Consider the following 22,426-nt stretch of genomic DNA (forward strand, 5'->3'; position numbering starts at 1 on the left):
TAATAGTGAACTGTGTCGATTCCCGTTAATTTCGGAGCTAGATCTTTTACTTTTTATTCTGAAAGCACGAATTCGACCGGTTCCATGACAAATAATCTCAGGACAAATGATCTCAGACAAAATATCTCAGACAAAATATCTCACGGACAAATGATCTCAGGACAAATGATCTCAGGACAAATGATCTCAGACATAATATCTCACGGACAAATGATCTCAGGACAAATGATCTCAGACAAAATATCTCAGACAAAATATCTCAGACAAAATATCTCACGGACAAATGATCTCAGGACAAATGATCTCAGGACAAATGATCTCAGACATAATATCTCACGGACAAATGATCTCAGGACAAATGATCTCAGACAAAATATCTCAGACAAAATATCTCAGACAAAATATCTCACGGACAAATGATCTCAGGACAAATGATCTCAGGACAAATGATCTCAGACATAATATCTCACGGACAAATGATTTCAGGACAAATGATCTCAGACAAAATATCTCAGACAAAATATCTCAGACAAAATATCTCACGGACAAATGATCTCAGGACAAATAATCTCAGACAAAATATCTCACGGACAAATGATCTCAGGGCAAATGATCTCAGACAAAATATCTCACGGACAAATGATCTCAGGACAAATGATCTCAGACAAAATATCTCAGACAAAATATTTCACGGACAAATGATCTCAGGACAAATGATCTCAGACAAAATATCTCAGACAAAATATCTCAGACAAAATATCTCAGACAAAATCTCATGGACAAATGATCTCAGGACAAATGATCTCAGGACAAATGATCTCAAGGACAAATGATCTCACGGACGAAAGATACTACGACAAAATATATCAGGACAAATGATATTATTATCAAATAATCTCAGACAAAATATCTCAGACAAAATATCTCACAGCAAAATTTTAAAAGTATGTACGATGATTTTAGTTGATTTGAACTTTTTTTTTATTGACTGTCAATATGGTTTTGTTTACTTTTTACGCGTGATAATTGTGAGTAAAATGAATCTGTTAAACTTAAAAAAGCATCAAAAGATTTATTAAACTTAATCCTTCTAATAGCATTTGATTTAAAAAAGTAAAAATTAAAACTAACCTATTCCTGAAATGTATAATAAATGATAATGTATAAAACAAACATACAACATTAATGTTCAAAACAGCGAAATATTTTTTCAAAAATGTGAATGGGTCTTTAGGTTTGTAACGTTAAATTATTGTTTTTATTGCATCATGAACAGAAACGAAACGCTTACGTTTCTATGCCGGCAGGTACATTGTTATGATCACACCTCTCCAATACTATGTGATCACGTATTGTATGAACTCTTGCTTTACATATTCTATCTTCACATTTCCAAATCTCTTTGCCTGCTGTTCTACTTCTGGCTTTTATAAACATAAATCACCAGAAGCGAATGTCCTATACCCTTTCTGCGAGGTAACGATAGAGGTCATAGCTGAGTAATCACCACTAATACTGCTTTGTTAGCATGCACACTACGACAAACGTAGCTCCGAGTTGACCGCTGTTCGTCTTAAATAAGCATTTGTCACCTAATCACTAAGGTGTGACCGACGCATAACTATTGACTTTAGATGTTAGTTGTGTTGTTCATGGAGGGTGGATTTCGTTCCCTTAATGCAGTGGTTCCCAAAATTTTTCGACTGGCGAATAACTTTTATAAAATGTAAGTGACCCGCGACCCCCATAGAATTAAAAAGCCGAAATTAGTATGGAAATTAATAAGCACTAAAATAAGATTTTCTAGTAGACTTTTGTCACAGACCTTTTCCCTACCCTTTATAATATACATACGAAAAAACAAAAGTCAAGCCTTCTTCTTGCAAGTTTTCATATTTTATTTTGTTTCATACAGGCATCGTGTTCACTCAGACCTCGCCATCTTCTTGCCTCCTTTCCTTCCTCCCGCGCATGCGTACCACCCCACTGTCTCCCTGAATCCAATTCGCCTTTTTTTAACACACAAACTCCCAACATTCATTCATAAACATTTGACTGTTATAACTTTCAATATGAACTACTCTTGATAACTGTATTAATACCATGATTAAAACTGCATGTTATTTACCAAACATTCGAGGTTAAGTTTTTATTAACGCCAACCTATGTCATTATCAACATTCAATTTATTTCTTAATTTTTTTTTTATAATCGGAGAATAGTGTTGAAAATCTATTCTCGAAAAGTCAATCAATTTTACGTTTGGGTATGAATGGTGAATACTACACCAAAATTCTGTGAACATTTTTTCATCTTACGCGAAATCATTCTGCAAATCAAAGAATGCATCTTGTAATTCATCTAGAATGCTGGCAACATCAAGGGAAGAACAGAATGGGTAATGCGTCAATGCAGATTCTTCTTTTTTCAGCTCAGAGAAATAGCACTGTATTTTGGTTTCAAGAGATTTACGATGCCCAGAAAACGCTTCTTTCAATATTTAAATTATCTCACAATCAAATTCATCTAGCACAGTGCAGAGTTTCTCAAATTTACAATATTGTTAAGATTTATTTTCACCGCCGATTTTTCAGCTAGGTGTCATACTCTCTCCAACCACTCTATGTCGTTTTAAGCATACCAAAAGGTCTTGTTTCCTTTGCACTTCCAAGAACAATATGATTTCAGATTTCAATTCAAAAACACGATTCACAACATTCCGTTTGACAGCCAGCGTACTGTAATGTAGAAAAGCAGAACCTCGTGATCTTTATTCATGTCTTTGCTCAGTTCTTTGAAGGCTCCAGATTTAATATAATTTACGACTTTTACTAGCAATGGAGTCATGATGGCAAGGACAGTGGTTAGGGAGCTAAATCTTTTCTGTTTTCTGAAAGCCCGATTTTGACCTGAACGTAGATGGCGCACCATCCGTACAAACGCCCACATCCGTTTTAACCCATCTGCTATAAGCCACTGAATAGTATTATTAGGCAGAGATGTATGTTGCATCTTTACTGCACTGGAATCCCCAAGAATTAACTTCACCATCTTCAACATGCAGGGTTTGATGAGATTTTCTTCTATTTTGTTTTTTTTTGTTGCTTTTGCTGTGTTTCTTTGGTGAAAACTTCCTGTTCGATTAAGTCTCTGACGATTGCAACTAGCTTCATGACGATGAGAAAACTCCATATCTTTTTTGGTGTGTTCCGAATGACTCGTCTAAAATGACGTTTTAGTTTTGAAGATTTCATAAACTCGTGACTGAGAACAACTTCATACACTAGGCATTGCTTCTTCTCTATTCTATTTTCACTGATGTTAGTAAAGCCAAATGTCAGATACTCTTCTAGATATTTACGTTTTTTTTTTCAATGCTAGGGTTTAGTCTACCAGTTGGCGACCCCCACAGGACGCCCTTCGCGAGCCCCATTTTGGGAACCCGTGCCTTAAGTTATGTCTCTGCCATCAAAGCGGGCGGCCACCTTGTTACAAAGATGTGTCTTTATTGTTATTTAATTCCCTTTGATCTAGTTTCGTCCACTTGACGTGGTAGGATTGTCTCATGTTTGGCAAGCCCACCTAAGCTGGCTATCGGAAAATTTCTTTAATCTTCACATACTATATTAGTAATCTGAATTTTAACATGTTTAATGCAATATCACACATTTATGCTGCAAATATTTCTTAAAAACTATTATATAGGCCTATAAACAATATTAAATATAGTAAACAATACCATATGACAGTCAATAAAAATGTGCAGATCAACTGAAATCATCCAATACACTATTACAATTTTGCTGTGAGATATTTCTTCTGAGATATTTTGTCTGAGATCATTTGTCCATGATATCATTTGTCCTGATATTTTTTGTCCTGGTATCTTTTGTCCGTGAGATATTTTGTCTGAGATAATTTGTCCTGGGATCGTTTGTCCTGTTACCCAATTTTTATTATAGAGATTTAGAAAATGATAAAAAAAAGAGTTTGTTAATAAATGGCTACAGTGCTATGACTGATACGGTTGGTTAATTTTCAAGAAATGTTGTGACGCGATTGACCGATCTGCCCAAATGTGTTGTCTGCTAGTCCTCTTGACATTCATTTTTTTCAATGTTTTAAATTAATGAAATTAGTTTAATAAGACGTAATATATAATGTTTTATATGTTATAATAAGTTAGTGTATTTTCAAAATAGTACTAAATACGGAAATCAAAGTAATTTTTACCTTATTTTCTGCGCGATGGCCAAAAATTGTATAAAAGGCTACTTCACATCAAACACTATTTGCCTATTGTTAAAACAAGATGTCTCGCCCAAAACACGCAAAAATAACGATTACAAGTATGAGCATTTAATATTAGCCATGGAATATTGTAAAAACGGAACCTCGGTGTTATCGTTCCCCGCGGCCATCATTACCATGACGACGGTTAAAATTAGATCAAGCGATATCTTACTTTAATTATGTCTAAATTGTTATTTTACGTATGTTATTGAATATGACTATTACATTTACTGATATTTTTCTTTTTATGTGCTTTATTTTCCTTTTGTACTTCCTTTTCCTCTTATGAAAACAGAGAACATTTTGAATTTGCACTATAATATTAATTAACAAATTAAAAAACTAAACTTAAACTTAAGTTTGATCTTCATTTCAATCCAAACCTAACTTTTAGAACTTATTTATTCCATATGTGCTGACCATAGGAAGAAACCTGGCTCTAAAACAGCAGGCAACAGACCCTATCACCGTGGATGGGGATACAAGCAACTCAAATTGTTTGAAATCTAGGAGCTGGAGAGTTTCCTTCGCTAGACCGTCTTATATAAATAGCATCATCATCTACACCGACGATCTAAAAAGTAGTTCGTTACAGTAAAATAGAACATGTTTCAAAACATTACTTCATTCGCAGCCAAAAAGTTTAGATTTCTCTTTTTTTAAAACAGAATCTGGTCCATCACAGGGAACATATTTAGCTATTGTTTATACAAATCTCATCACATGCATCAATAAAGATGAGATTTTCTACTATATACACAACTTTGTCCTCTACGGCATTTAGGTTATATAATCTTTCTTTAAAAACACAATTTCATATAAAGCACACCTATATCCCCTGAGGCATCTTTGAAGGGGGGGGGGGAGGTATATGCCCCACCCAAAATGAAGTTCACCGTCTCTCGCTCCCTGTGAACGAAATAGAAGTTATATAAAGAAAATATATACTTTAATCACTTTCAACCTTCCCCAATAAATTTAAGCCCCCCCCCCCCCTACTCAATTAGCCAGGAGGAAAATATCTGGAAAATAAACCTCTCGTTTAAGACCTAGTAATTGTAAGTTTATTTCGATCATTGCAGGTACCACGATTATGGACATAGGCTTTAAGTTTGCAGAGAATTCCAGTTGGGGTGGGTATATTAGTAACCCTTTCTACCAATACGGCGACAGCCGAGTGATGCAGGCACCTAGCCTACGCATTACAGAAGCAGTGTCGGAACTGGAAATCAGTGTTCGTTTAACTCACGAGCATACTCAATTTTGTGAAGTGGAGATTATCGGAGGCGAGTAAGCAGTTGTGGTTCTTGTGTGCTGAGTATGTTTACTGCGCTTATTATTGGGGATATGGTGTGAAAATTGCGGTGCTATGTGTGTATTAGTAAACGGCTTATACGAAATGATTGTAAATACACAATTCGAAATAATAAATCACGGAATAACAAAAAGTTATGAAAAATCTCTCCATAACTGAAAAAGCGGGAGTTATCTCCACTTAACTTTATCGAATGTACATATATAACATAGTGAGGGATGGCAACTCGGGGTATAGACATGATTTTTAATTACTTAAACTTTTTAAAATAGATTAGAAACACGTAGAAAAAAAATGCCTACAAAGAGAGCAGCAAACAATGTCTGTAAAATAGTGCGAAATATTTTTTAAGAAATCGGAAAGGGCGTAAAGTACTACTTCTAGACAACGGAAATTACTCAAAATTGGAAAGATGGCAGATAATTCAATGTTTTATTTACAATTCAAATTTTGTATATCTATCTGAAATAATACTCAAGTTATAGGATTTTGAAAAACCAAAAGTAGAATTATTTCCAATCCCGATTACCAGAAATCGCTAAAGCTTGATACAGAACTGCAAATCTTAATATTTAAAATCCCATGTGAGCACTTCTCTCTCTCTCTCTCTCTCTCTCTATCTCTCTCTCTCTCTCAGTTCGCAAAGTATTTTCGCAGGGTATCACATCAGAATCTTCAGCGATTTATGGAGAACTTGATAGGGACTTTGGTTGAAAATAATATGGTAGATGTTTTAAATGTATAACCAACATTTTATTTAAAGAAGACAAATAAAAAATAAAGGCATATTCGAATGTAGAAAAACAGTTTTAATTATGCAACAGGAAAAGTTTTTATAGTTGTGAAAAAGAACCCGTGAAACAATGACGTCACTAATGCTTATACATTAACTAATGACGTCATCTGCCGAGTTTAGAATAAAAAGAAATGAACTATTTCATTCAAATTTGATTTAGATCTACGTACGATATGACATTTTTCCGACCCAAATTTATAAAATGTATTTAATCTATTTGGATTCTAGATCTAGAGATTCTAGATCTAGACTAGATCCAAATCTACGCAAAAACTAGACGTAGACGCTAAGTAGCTAAGATCTAGATTTAGACACCATATACACTATATTTCTATATTAAACTATTTCAGGCCTTAATAGAAATCTGTTTAGCTATGGAACTGGCTAATTTGGGATAAAAAAATTAATTTGAAAGAATAGGCGTATTCGCGTAAATTAAGCTTTTTAAATACGTCTTTCATTCTCCATGCCTAAGGTGCCTAAATAGCTGAGATGATAGTGTATGTAATACCACGCAGGTAGTGAAGGATCGTGACACATCAAAGCAAACTTAATTTTTTTTTTTTTTTTTTTTTTTTAAATCTTCTGATTTTAGACTATAAAGAAAGGAACTACTTCATTCAAATTTGATTTAGATCTAGATCTATAGATCTACTTATCATGACGTACGCTATGAAATATATACAATGTAATCGCTCAAACTAATACAAATTACTTAAAAACAACATAATGAACATTAAATAGCCAGATTTTTAACGGAATCATTTAAGTCACTTAACCAGTGTGTGTCTGTGTTATGTTAAATGTGTCGTATTTTTAACTAAATAGTTATTTCTTTGCTTTGTCACTAATATCGTTCAGCGTGTAGTAAAGCACATTGCGTTTTGATCAATAACTATATCATAAATTATTTTTCTCAAACAAGTACACCTTTTTAAAATATATATGCCTATAATTCACGTAAAACGGGTACCGCTGGCTAGTTTTATATAATACTTATATATGAAATGTCATACACCGCCAAGTTTGGAAGGGGAACATTAATTTACAATCAGAATTACAATATCTTTGAGTAGTGTGTGTTGCTGACAATGATCAGATATTTGCCATTAAACTTGCCTATTTGTCTACCACAACAGACATCCAATGTGACCCCTTTCATTTCGGCCTGGAGTGTGAGCACGCCTGTTCTTGCCCGTTTCAGAAAAAAGATTGCGATGATCTTCAGAAATGTTATGTGCCCTTTATTGACAAGCATAGGGAATGTAACTATTGTGAGTAGTATTTGCATCCAATTGTAGAATTACGAAGTTATCCCATTTCAATTAAAATATAATGATTTAATGTATAATCGACAGCCACAACCACAACCACAACCACAACCATAACCACGACCACAGCCACGAACACGAACACGAACACGAACACGAACACGAACACGAACACGAACACGAACACGAACACGAACACGAACACGAACACGAACACGAACACGAACACGAACATGAACACGAACATGAACATGAACATGAACATGAACATGAACATGAACATGAACATGAACATGAACATGAACATGAACATGAACATGAACATGAACATGAACATGAACATGAACATGAACATGAACATGAACATGAACATGAACATGAACATGAACATGAACATAACACTAATCCTACCTGCAACTTAAAGCAATGTCCGTATGTGTGGGGGGTAGAGAGGGTTATGCCTTTTTCCCATATAAAAGACCATGATTTATGTGTTTGTTAAACAGAATATACCATGCTTTGTCCGGGTTTAGGAAATATATTACTTTTCTAATTAACCCTAACCCCAACCAACAAAAAACAAAACATAAACACATAAACAAACGCAAACATAAAATAAACGCAAACCTAAACAAAAAAAAAACGAAAGCACAAACACAAACGTAAAGCCAAACAAAAATGCTAATACGAAAATAAACACAAACACCAACACTAACGGAAACATAAAGACAAACATAACGAAAACATAAACATAAACATAAGTACAATCGCCAACACAAACGCAAGCGCAAATGCCAACACAAACACAAACACAAAATCAAACACAAACATAAACCTAAACGCAAACGGTAACCAGGAATATAAGACAAACTTAAATGTTAACATAAAAGCTTAGTGCTCACAGTATAGCACAGGGCGCCAAACAGCACCCTGCCGGGGCAACGGCTGATCCACCTGATTTAACTTGGTAAACAACTAAATTACTCCATCTTATCCGTAAGCTATCAAACAGTTCAAACCGAATGTCGGTGCCATAGCAATCACGGGAATTCCCGGAGAGCTAGATGATGACCAGTTTCGAATTAAAAATGGCCATTGTAACCCTTCTTATTCATTGTCTATCGCACAGTTTAAAACAAACTTAGGCACCATAGAGCTCAAGAGAATGCCCGGGGCGCTAAATTGCACCCTGTCGGGACGCCAAACTGATGTTCTGCATTTGATTTATAGTGCAACTATAGTAACACTTTTTGTCACAGCCTATCGCACTCTTTAAAACAAACGTTTGCACCATAGCGCTTACAAGATAACACAGGGCGGCAAATCGAACCTAGCCGGGGCGCCGGCGGACACGCCTGATTCAATTTAGTGAACAACTTTAATACCCCAAGCTTGTCCGCAAACATAGAGGACATTTAGTAGCGGCTTCTTAACTGTTATTGATTAAAAATAATTAGTAAACAGTGCAGTGCGTTCTGTGTATAAAATAAATTAAAGTCAGTATTTACAATATCCGTGTTTTACCTACCAAATTACACTTGATCAATCAACGCAAATTATTTACATTTGTTTTAACATCAAAACAAAATAATAAAAAGTATACCCCCCACCCCCGAAATAATATTTTTTCATAAAGATAAATAGAATACTTTTGTGATCAATGAAGGGAAGTAATTAAAAATAACACTTACATTTTTTTTTGAAAGATTATTCAAATTCTTTGACTTTATTTTTTCCACATGACTTTATTTAAAATTGTACGTTTAGGAAATGAAACTTGTTTTACAAAACCTCATATTATAATAATTTTTCTAATCATTATTTTAGATAATAAACACTTTAGGCACCGTGCTCTGTCCGCTTTGCGCCACATACAGAGCCACATAAACCATTTGAGCTATATGTATATATATATATATATATATATATATATATATATATATATATATATATATATATATATATATATATATATATATATATATATATATATATATATACATATATACAATGCAAAAACAAACACAAACGAAAACACAAACGCAACACACACACACAAACACAAAAGAAAAAACAAACGTAAATAAAAACACAAATAAAAGCACAAACACAATGCAAACACACAAGCAAACGCACTGTTTTTGGTTAAAGTTAGAGTTGGATTTATGGGTTATGTCTGTATTTGACAAACATCCATGCCGGGTATAGAGCCCTTGATATGACGTTACGGATCCACATTCAAAATGACAATCTGTGCTGTAAAAGTCTGTGATACAAGAAGTTGCAGATCTAAAGGAATTCGTTTACTTCGACAGCCAAGAGTTATATGAAACTAAGGTGATAGAGATCGACAATTAACAGAACGTAGACGCTGTCAATTGTTAGCCAATATTTATCAAAGTGGCGTGAGTGAAGCAGCGGCAAATCAAATGCGAATAGGTTCTCGTCACTTTGCTTTTGTTAGGGACAGTAAACAATAAACTTCATTTTAATTAACACAAGACTTCTGTTAATAAAACAAATACGCTTGACATTCACCTACGTCAAAAAATATAATAACATTTAATTGGAATATTTATTTAATATTAAGATATAAAATCTAGCTCAAAATCTAATCATGTTGTCCACGAAACTGGCTACGCTAGGTAGACACAGAATCTAAAATCTACTTATTTAATTAAATTAAACTACAAGATAAATTAAATTTAATTGAAAACATTTAGATCTATATTCGATTCAAAATAATTCAATAATTAATAAAAACAAATAGATCTAATAATAAAAAAAAATATAATTGTCGCACATATCTAGAATCTAGCTGTAGATTCTAATCATTTTAGTTAGCAAACAAAATTATCTGAAATTGAAATAGATTGTGCGACGAGACTTAAACCTAGAATCCGCTCCTTGAATTTAATTTTAAAAGTTGTTACTATTTTTGTTTTAAAAGGATTTAATAAATTAATTAGTCCTACCTAATATGTGTCTAATAATATGTATCTGATACTGGATTGAGGTTAGTTAAATTTAGAAGATGATTAGTCATACTGATTTCACCTTTGTTTCCGTGCTGCGCCTTTAGGGTAATAAATTACATTAGAGATGCAATCTCTTGTCGGCTGAGATCTAAGAGCAGCAATCTATGTTACCTACAAAGAGTTGGAGTTTTATGGTGAGGGCTTGGTATCATGTAGGTAAAAATTTTTGAGGGGGTAGCAATTGTATGTGTCTGATAACTTCCCTGCTTAACAGAGATGGACATAAATTACATAACATGCTACACAAATGGGTTGAGATCTAAGAACATCGGTTGTTGTTGTTACTTAAGAAGTAGATTAGCAATTTTATTGAGGTTTTTGTAGGGGCTAAGTGGTCTAACCTTAGATACTGTAATGTATATATATATATATATATATATATATATATAGGGCGATAGAACACGAGGGCCGGTGAAGGTTTGCCGAAAAAACTACGGAGAGGGGGTCAAAACTGACCTCGACTGACCGGCGCCTTATATGGGCTCTATTACGAAAAACATTTTCCTCCGACGACCCCCCTTGAAATTTTGTGAGGTGCTAGGAGAACGCCTTGGGGTGTCACAAAAAAACTCGGCATATCTGGGAAAACTTCGTAAAGGGGTCAAAACTGACCAGTTGTATTTCCCTATATAATCTTTGTATTTTATGGGAAACACAGAGGGTCATTTCAACGCGGATTTTAGGGTACTTAAACTCAGTATATCTGGCTAATTTTTTGCATACTCTTAGGTAAATGGCTTGACCTCTAGAGAAAACTGTCGGTTTGACTCAAAGCCCTCGACGAGGGCTAAAAAGTGACCGCGAGTGAAATTCTCTTTATATGAGCTCTATTACGAAAAAAAATGCGACATTACACGAGATTTGGTCATTTTGTTTATGAACAGGGGAGGTAACTTTTTAATGTAACAATTTGTATTATTTTGTATACTCTTTTTAAGAAAAAACAAAAATCATAAAGTGCAGCATTGTTTTAAACGAATATTTTGTTATAAATTAAGTTTTGTATTGGATTGAAATTGTAAAATTAATTGCAAAAGTAATTTAATAAAATATTTGATTGATAATTTTTATGAAAGCCCTTTCAGTTCTAATAACCTTGCGAGTAATATGTTTGCGAATATTCCATCAATTTATTTGTTCTGTAAAAGTACCACACTGAATAAATTTAGGCCCTAAGCTTTTAACATAACAGCCAATCACCTATTAATTAATCATTCGATTTCTCAACTTTTTGAAAACCTAAGCGATGCTAGGCAGTATGCCTAGTATATATATATATATATATATATATATATATATATATATATATATATATACATATATATATATATGTATATATATATATATATATATATATATATATATATATATATATATATATATATATATATATATGTATATATATATGTATATATATATATATATATATATATATATATATATATATATATATATATATATATATATATATATATATATATATATATATATACTATATTTTCATGCATTGGTGTGGGTAAACACGCGTCCCAATATTTATGATCCAAACGCATGCATCGTTTACATTTAAATAATTCAGTTTTAGAAAACAAAGTCACGATTCTAAGAATTTAGGATTGGTAACACATTGATAAAACACACACCTCTTACATTTTTCGTCAGACTTTCTTGTATCCCCACGCCAACGCGCGTGGACGGGAACGCAAGTACACACACATATATACATATATATATATATATATATATATATATATATATATATATATATATATATATATATATATATATATATATATATATATATATATATATATATATATATATATATATATATATATATATATATATATATACTGAATTTCGATAACTCTGATATTACTAATGATACGTTGTACATGTTTTTAGTATGCATCAATCCCTATTTCGACCAAGGATGTGCCTCTAAGTTCCAGCGTGAGTGCCAACCCGAGGCCTGTAACAATGTCGAGAGCTCATGCGTCGAGTGCTTCTCATCACGAGCGTTTTGCTACAACGGTAACGTATAGGGTCCACACATTTTGATCCGTGGGTTCAATTGTAAAACCAGAAATAGCAATCTCTTTATCTATCTATACAGCAATGTATGTGTATCTGTGTGTGTGTGTGTGTGTGTGTGTGTGTGTGTGTGTGTCTTTTATACATTACTACACCTTTTATTTTATGAAACTTTCGGAAGTTGTTTATAATATTCCTGGGGAGTTGTTTGTGAGAATAAAATTCAAAACGTCGCAGGGGTGACCCCGGCAGTGCGATATTCGATTATTCTATAAACATGGTATATAAAATTAAAGTCGTTTGCGGTTTGACATCAATCATCCAACCGCCTTGAAACTTTGGGGAGTAGATGAAAACACTAAAGGTGAGGATCCCTTTAAAAAAAACGTTTTTAATTTCGCAAGGGTGCGATTTTTCTCTATATACAGTATTAAAAATACAAATAGGATGCGGTTTGACACCGTTCATCCGAATGCCATGAAACTTTGGATACTTGATGAGAATACTCTCGAGACGTTTTCTGTGAAAAAGGAAGGGTCTTTTGTCACCACACGGTTTGGCGCCCAGAGTTCTTAATCGGCTATCTTAGCACTTGATGTCCGTTATCATAGCGGGTAGGAAGACTACTATATTCAGCGTTAAAACTTCAACCCTATTGTGAGAACTGAGGACCTACGTTCGTTTAATAAACCGGTAGTGATCTCCCCTAAACTTTCTCGAATATTCTTATATAAAACAACAGGGGATGGTAACTGGGGATATAGTTATGATTTTTAATCCATTTTAAATACTTAAACTTTTAAAAATAGAATAGAATCTCATAAAAAAAACATTGCGCACCAAGCAAACGCCGAATAAAAACGCGTATAATAGTGCGCAATATTATTAGTACTTTAAAAATTTACATTAGTTTTTTGAGAAATCGGAAGTAGCGTAAATTACTACTTCCAGTCAACGGAAATTACTCAAAATTTAACAGAAGGTAGAGAATTAGATCTTTTACTTACATGTGAAATTTCATTTATCTATCTGAAATAGTACTCAAGTTATAGGCTTTTGAAAAATTCAAAGTAGGAAAAGTACCACTTCCGGTTATCGGAAATCGCTCAAAAGTTGATACGGATCTACGATTTTGATAAAATACTTATATATGAAATTTTATCAACCTAGCTGTAACGGTACTCAAGTTATCGTGTTTACACACGGACAGACACACAGACACACACACACACAGACATACGGACAAGATTGCAAAATTATGTTTTTCCGTATCAGTGAGGTGTAAAACGTCGAGATTTGTAAAAATCTCGATTTTTTTTTTTTTGCACGATTACAATACTTTCTCTATACTACGTATATACGAGAAAGTAAAAAAGGACATTGTGTCTTTATCAATAACAATAATCGTTGACTTTATCGAATCAGGTGCGTCCTCGCAGGGGGGTGATATGGTGCCCAAGATTACCCGTGAGCACTATGGCGCGTACGTTGTTTTTCAACAGAACAGCACGATCGGATATGGATACGTTAGGGCTTTAAAGTCGTTTAATAAATTTAACCAGTCGAGTTTGCACTTGCCCCTGCAGGGCGCAATTTGATGCCCAATGGTATCCCGTGAGCGATATTTTAATAAGCTATTATGCTCTCTGGGTTATCTTGTGAGCATTAGGGCGCTTAAGTTAATTTAAACAGCCAGTGACCGTACGCGGCGCCCCTGAGATAGTGTAACCTGAGCGATCACCAAAGTGTGTTCTACCTCACTATGCTTTCATGCGGTAGGTAAACAAGTGCCCCGATATATTTATATATATATATATATATATATATATATATATATATATATATATATATATATATATATATATATATATATATAATATAGGCGCAGGCACTGTTAACATTTAAATTTAAACTCAGTATTAGAAACAAAAAGCTCACACGTCTAATAATACATGATTGATAACGCATTGATAGAACGCTTCTTACATATATCATCAGATTTTCTTATATCCCGAAGAGCACGCTAGTACTATTAAATAGAAGGTAAACAATAAAAAACAGACAGTACTATTGGTATGGAAAATATCTATATATATAATTCTCTTCACTGAGACTATAATCACCACGCAGCTTAGCCACCACCCTCATCCCAACCTGTCAGGTGAGCTGTGGTTCACCCCGAATGTTTACAATCGTATAGTCGGGTTAGGGGCAGATAATTTGGAATTAACCGATTTGAAACGAAGCGGAGGTAACAATTTCTGATTGATCTTTTAGACATACTTTTAGACTGTCTCAACCTATTTATAGACTGCGAACATGGAACCTACGGCCAGGAATGTGACTTGAACTGCAGCTTCAAATGTGAGAACCAGACCTGTGACAGCACCACAGGCCGGTGTTTGAGTTGTGCCCCTGGATGGCGGGGAGACTACTGTGAGCAGGGTAAAACTTTTTTTTATTGATGAATCTATTTCTAAAGTTTGAGGATATTTGAAACACAAGTTAAGAATTTTTTAAAACAATGTAGCTCTGATATTAGCCGTTGCGTATATATATATATATATATATATATATATATATTTATATATATATATATATATATATATATATATATATATATATATATATATATATATATATATATATATATATATATATATATATATATATATATATATATATCAATAAATAAATATATATATATATATATATATATATATATATATATATATATATATATATATATATATATTTATATATATATATATATATACATATATATATATATATATATATATATATAAATATGTATATATATATATATGTATATGTATTATATATATATATATATATATATATATATATATATATATATATATATATATATATATATATATATATATATATATATATATATATATATATATATATATTAGATATGTGTGTGTGTATTTTCTACAAGTAAAGCATTTGGTATGTAAATTGCCTTGAGTATGTATAAAAAGACTTAAGAACTGTTTCGAAATTTGATAAACATATTTTTTTGACTTTCTCAAAATGTGTTTAAACATACTCAATTTCAAGATTGTTGAAATCTACTTATAGACTGCGAAAAAGGAACCTACGGTAAGGAATGTGCCTTCTACTGCAGCGTCAAATGTGAGAATCAGACCTGTGACAGGATCACAGGCCGGTGTATGAGTTGTCCCCCTGGATGGCGGGGAGACTACTGTGAGCAGGGTAAATTATTTTTTGTGTATTTTATACAAGTGATGCATTTGTTATGTAGGCACCCTCAAGCTTCATACAATTACATCATAGCGTATAGCTAGCCTTAAGCTACATCCGTATATAAGTAATAACATGACACAAACAATTACAGAAATTGGAATAGTCGACAAACATTTACAGCGATTCGATGGCGTAAACTATCTCTGAAAATGTAATATCTACAGGCGAGATAAAAAGCCAAAGACTGTATTACTATAGAGAATCACAGAAACTGTTTTCCTTTTAACATATGCTCGGAGTCTTTATACTGATTTTACTATAGAGTTTTTAAATTACAATTTTTTGTGTCTTTGTTTTTCATTTTAGCTTTTCATTTTAAAATGTAGTCGTTTGATCGATCACAAACTCCCGCGTCTATCATTTAGCCGATTTAGCTGTTTGAATGTATAGGTTTTGTCTCTGGTGCTTCAAGTGTGTCTCATCTAGTGATAGATGTTAACTATTTTTAAAATGGAAATTTCTTTTCCATCCCTCAAATTTAAAAAAAAAAAAGATTATTGGTTTTGGTTTAATTTTAATTTACTTGTTAACTTTAGTTTTTATTCTTCCTTTGTTTAGTTATTCATGCTCCAGGTAAGCCTATCTATAGAGATCTCAGTGACACATATTTAGGGCAAAATAAAGAATGAGCTAAAGAAGATTTTTTTTAGATCTTACCCCAGAAGAAAATATGTAGAGATTTTAGTATTTAAATTAATTTATTGCAACTAAAGCATTTACACAGTAGGCCCTATATAGGCTACAGTTTCTATTTTAATAGAATTCATACTTTGAGTGTGGTTAAATAAACTAGTTTTTATATAAAAGTTGGCTATTTAAGTTTTATTTGAGAGTATACAAAAGTGAAATCTCACCATCTGTTTTCATAACACCGAAAAACAAAAGCAAAAAAATAGTGATTTTAAGAAATCATAGACTAATTAGAAAATAATAATAAATAATACCAATAATCTTAACATTTTTCTCTTTTATTTATGAACCTTAACCTATAATAATCAATGCGGTAGTAAATATATATATATATATATATATATATATATATATATATATATATATATATATATATATATATATATATATATATATATATATATATATATATATATACATATATATATATATATATATATATATATATATATATACATATATATATATATATATATATATATATATATATATATATATATATATATATATATATATATATATATAAAGCCGATTCATTTATCCAAGTTTTGGAAAAAAATGAGCCAGATATAGAGAGCCAAAGTTCCATAACATTGTTTTAAAAACAGTCATCGTTTTTCAAAAAATGATTAATGTTTATATAGGGAAAATTTAACCCTTTTAGAAGTAAACATGGTAAAGGGTGGAAGCAGGCGTTGTAACTGAAAAAGCAATGTAAACAGAAAGTGATATTTCAACGCCAAGGGTAGACAAAGGTACAGAATATAGTCCAAGTAAAGACAGAACAGTCAGAACCCAGACGGGATCCGAAACCTACCATTCCACGCGGCACCGAATCGCCTCGCCCTCCATGCATCAAGTCAGACGTGTAAGCGATTCAGCCAATCAGCTTTACAAAAATAAAGCTTTCATGGCCGAGCACTATCAACAACTTTTTCACGGAAGACGCGGGCTGGCGTGACCTTTGAACCCCGAATGGGACTGACCGTTAGCCTCATACACACAACAAGGACCATTATTCGACCACACAGGCGACACAAATACAGGGACGACGATACAGACAAATAGTAGCTTCCTTAAATGGGTATAGTGTAAACATGGTAAAGGATGGAAGCAGGCGTTGTAACTGAAATGTTTACAACCCTTTTAGAACCACTTTAACCCTTTAACTAGAACCAAGTTAACCCTTAAACTTCGACAGAGTGTATCGACACAATTTTTGGGCCCAACTGCAAACAACAATGCGACCCTAATTGTGTGCCCGAGTCTACTGAGATCAAACACCTGTGTGACGCCATCTACGGAGATAGTGTTTTAAGAAGCGAGATTCTAGCTGACCCAAATGCCCAGGGTGAGTGTGTGGTCGAGACACGCTTGCCAAGAGCAAGTTTGAACATTCAGAACAAGGAATCGATTGGTTTTCTAACATAGTTTTTGAAAAATTTAAATCTTAATTTAATACATATTCCAATAAATGAAATTAGTTGTAGTTTTAACGGGTCTTCATTTTACAGGTGTAGAGACAATACCGTGTACGTAGTGTTTCTTTCAATCGAACTTTTTTCATCGGGGGCGGCGTACTTGAAATTTTCGGAAGGGGGTGGGGCGGACTAATGTTCCGGGGTTAAAGCATACATTTTCTATATCAATTTCATTTCGATTTGGGGGTGGGGTGGGGGATGGGCAGTAGACTTTCTTCAGTCTCCCCAGTAATAGATGCCTGAAAGAAACTCTGCTTACATAACTAACATCACTATATTGGACCCGATTGTATTTTTATATGAGTATGTTATGTTCACTCGTGTATTTGTTACTTAATTTTTTATTCATGTATTGTGTTTCCATATACATTTGTATATACATTCCTGTATGGTTCAAGAATGTATATACACCATGTTTAATACATGACACAATGTAAATAATTTACAGAAAACAAGGATGATACATATATACTGTATTTACTGATTGTGCTGCCCGCATTACTTATTGCAATCCTGGTCATCTTTATATTCATACGCAGGTTCGTAGCGCTCTGTAGAGTACTGATTTAACGTGTCAATTACTTGTTCTATTTCAATACATTTGCTATTGTGAACAGACTAAATAAGAGAAAATATTCGAGAGGTCTCGAGTTTGAAACCCGGACAGACGAGGCTTAACAGCTGGTGGGGGGGGGGGGGTCATACATAAATGACGTCAGACTTTTTTGACGATTTTTACCTCCCTCCCCCTTCCCTCCGTCACACGTCGTCATATAATGCCAGACCCCCCTAAAATGACGTCACACAACCCCAATCAAAATTGCAGTTGCATTTTTTTTAAACATCGATATTTTTCTAAAATCTTGTCTGAACTCTGTCAAAAAAGAGTATTTTAATCCATTCCTATTACAATAAATTAAAACAGTTTTTTAAAACTCGAAATAACGTCTAAAATTCGTTTTCTAACATTGCTTTTCTTATAAAGTAAAAGTGTGACGTCACACCATCTGACCCCCCCCCCCTCCCCTCATCACAAGCCGTCACAAAATTACGGACCCACCCTCCCACATACGAGTGTGACGTCATTTATGGACTACCCCTGGGTACTGCTACTCATCTGGGATAGGCACCTACAAAATCAAACAACTGCTGCCTTAAAGTTTGTTCTTGGTTGGACAAAAGCTATAGAATCAACCAAAAAGAAAACCACAAAAAAAAAAAAAAATCCAGGGTCATCGGCCTAAATAGCGCAGGACAAGTTGACACGAAATATTTAATAGAATTAAGAACGAAGCAAAAGAAGAAAAAAAATATATATAGATTTCCTTATCAATATATTCTTAAAGACATTTCCTCCATTTGTCTAGAAAAATGAAAACAGTTAAAACTGAGGCTGTCCCAGGTAAATTCTATTCTGTTTCATTTTATTCTGTCTCTTGATTCTACCAATCTCATTCTTATTGTATTGTATACCTGGCTGCTTTTTATTGTTTTAAAGCATACATCCCCTCCCCACACACATAAACACACACACATAACCACAAACACACACACACACAAACACACACACACATACACTCACACGCACGAGCAACGGCTCACCTATAAGCATACATAAGCATTTGTTTAAGCACATATATAGGCATATACATAAGTATATATATATATATATATATATATATATATATATATATATATATATATATATATATATATATATGTGTGTGTGTATGTGTGCGTGTGCATGTGTTCTATTTGGGTTTTGTCTTTATTTCTAGAAAACTACCTTTGGATAAACTTCCGTCACCTATATATGCATTAATGTCGTGTATTAGTATTGTATGTTTTGTTTATTTCCGAATGAAACCACCAAAACAGATACGTCAGTACCCATCGCGAATCTAAAGGTCTACATACTGGGACACAACAAGGAATTCTTTCTCAACCAGTTCAAGGTAGTCACTAAAAAGTTTGAATAATTTTTTTCATTTTTCGTTCCTTTGAAATTTTATCGTGTGTTGACTTCAAGTATATTTTTAAAATTCTTAAAGACAGCTATTTTTTCTGTATTGATTTATATTATAACAGTATTTATATTCCACAGTCTATACCAACTGTGTATGATGGTGAAAAAGTTGAGAAAAAGTTGAGAAAAAGTACACGGCTGGTACCTGTAAGTCGTTGGTTTCTTATTACATCGTCACTGTATTATGAATGAAATGTGTGTGAGAAAATAAGTTTATGTGTGTTAGTGGGTAAAGCATGAAGTTATCATGTGAATGTTGGAGGCCGTAACTTAAGTCTAAGTGAGATATTAACCCTTGATTTACTGAATTAGTGTCTGAATTAATTTTTTTTCTTAAAATAATAGATAATTATAACAAAATATTGTATACGCGTAACGAGTAAATCAGGGAATATATAAGTATTATAGTGCGTAACATAAGTATAGAAGGGTTTGACAAAAGTGACAAATAGTTCTAGAATAACGTGACGGAATGTTTGCCATCAGACCAATGTTCACTGTCCTATTAATTTAATTATTTTATTTTTCTTAATTTCAAATTATTATTTTAAAATACGTTTAAAACATTAACAATCAAGAACTAACATCCCCATTATACATACATTTGTTCATATCTATTTGAACACCTTTTACACCATAAATGACCATTGGGCTACATCCCCAGATGACCATGCATGCATCCACGTCACACCGTGGCCCGAGAAAAAGCCTGTCAATTTGCTCAGCCTCTCATTTCTGGCGGTGAGGCGCGGATGTTTAATATGTATTGTTTTGTTTTTACTTTAGTTAAATCTTCCGTCTCTGGTGGGGTTCTTGTTGAATCGAGTAACTCAATCTTTACAGAAATTTTTATTTCCAATGACAATGCAAGAGTATATAATTTCAAATCTAATTAGATATTACATCATTAATTATTTTAAATATATTTTAAATTTTTCTAGAGTCGGTAGCGAAGTTAGCTATAACCACTTGGGAGAGGGGGGGGGGGGGGGAGGGGAGACTGGTGTGTTGTAATCGTGAGTTTACACACCTGAGACTTAGTGACCGACGTTAATGAGACAGGTGTGTCGTCTAGAGTTAAGAGCGCTCGCTAATTATCTGATCTTAAACTAAAACCTCTAATAAATACATGATATATAAAAATAAATAAAGGTATTCATTTAAACAGTTTCAAGTTACATTTATCTTTGCAATTTAATTTTTAATTGTTAAAAAGTAAAAAAAAAATGAGGTAAATACTTTTGTGAAATAAGGCTTTTAAAGTACTAAAAAGAGATTAATCGAAAATGTACTTGTTTAGATAATTTTTCAGCAAAACATGTTTTGACTACACAAAATAAAAGTGATTTATTTTTTTAGTATTTTTAATTGCTGTCATATAATTTTAAAATCAGTACGATTATCCATATTTTTGTATGTAATGACTTTTTTTCTTTATTTAAAAATGGCGCAGCTAAAATTTGTAAAGTAAATTTTATTGTGCATGTTCTTTAAATATCTCAAGATGTTTATAACTTGGTTTTCAATAATTGTTACAACAAGACGCTAATTCATACCGGCAACACAATGTAAAATCTATAACTTAACTCTCTCTTCCTATACATGAAAAATACTGTTTTTATCTTATTCACTTCGGCTAATACATATTTTGCACATTCATATTATAATACGTTTATACATCAATAATACTCAATTTGTTACTTTGCACATATTAATAAACTAGATTTTGGGTTGAAACATGAATATAAAAAAAAAATGAATATTTCTTGTTTTGACTAACCATGTTGAATTATTCTATTTCTTTAAGTTGGCTAAAGAAGAAATAATAGTATCACAAGGTAATTTGTTAACGTTTTCATATATTCTCTAGTAAAATGTGTTAATGTTGAGTCTAGCTTGGATTACTAACTTTGTATACGTATACACATTTTTATCATTGAAAGAAGCCTAAGCCTAAGGCAATGAAAGTAATTTAACTTGCTTTTGAAGGTCTTCGTGAAATAAAAACTATTTAACTTGTTTTCAATCTATGCTTGAGTAAGTAAAATTTATTACAATAACAACGTAACAGTTTCTAATTGCCAATCTAATTAGACATTACATAGTTAAAAATTACTTTAAATATTACTATAGTCAGTAGCAAAATTTGTTATTACGAATATTTGCTTAGGTAAATAACATTCATTCA

At 32.8% G+C, this 22,426-nt stretch overlaps 1 protein-coding gene across 1 annotated transcript in view; it reads left to right on the forward strand.

The window, feature by feature from the left end:
- Positions 1–22,426, forward strand: part of LOC131931695 (uncharacterized) — a 38,887-nt gene that overhangs the window by 716 nt on the left and 15,745 nt on the right. Inside the window, exons 2-7 of the mRNA XM_059288514.1 lie at positions 15,058–15,192; positions 15,856–15,990; positions 16,600–16,614; positions 17,933–18,082; positions 20,091–20,167; positions 20,317–20,385. Of these exons, the coding sequence (XP_059144497.1) occupies positions 15,058–15,192; positions 15,856–15,990; positions 16,600–16,614; positions 17,933–18,082; positions 20,091–20,167; positions 20,317–20,385 (581 nt within the window). The remainder of the gene's footprint in view (positions 1–15,057; positions 15,193–15,855; positions 15,991–16,599; positions 16,615–17,932; positions 18,083–20,090; positions 20,168–20,316; positions 20,386–22,426) is intronic.

The sequence above is a fragment of the Physella acuta genome, unplaced genomic scaffold, assembly GCF_028476545.2.
Source record: "Physella acuta isolate Inbredline_101_S28 unplaced genomic scaffold, ASM2847654v3 ptg002009l, whole genome shotgun sequence".
Taxonomy (NCBI): Eukaryota; Metazoa; Mollusca; class Gastropoda; family Physidae; genus Physella; species Physella acuta.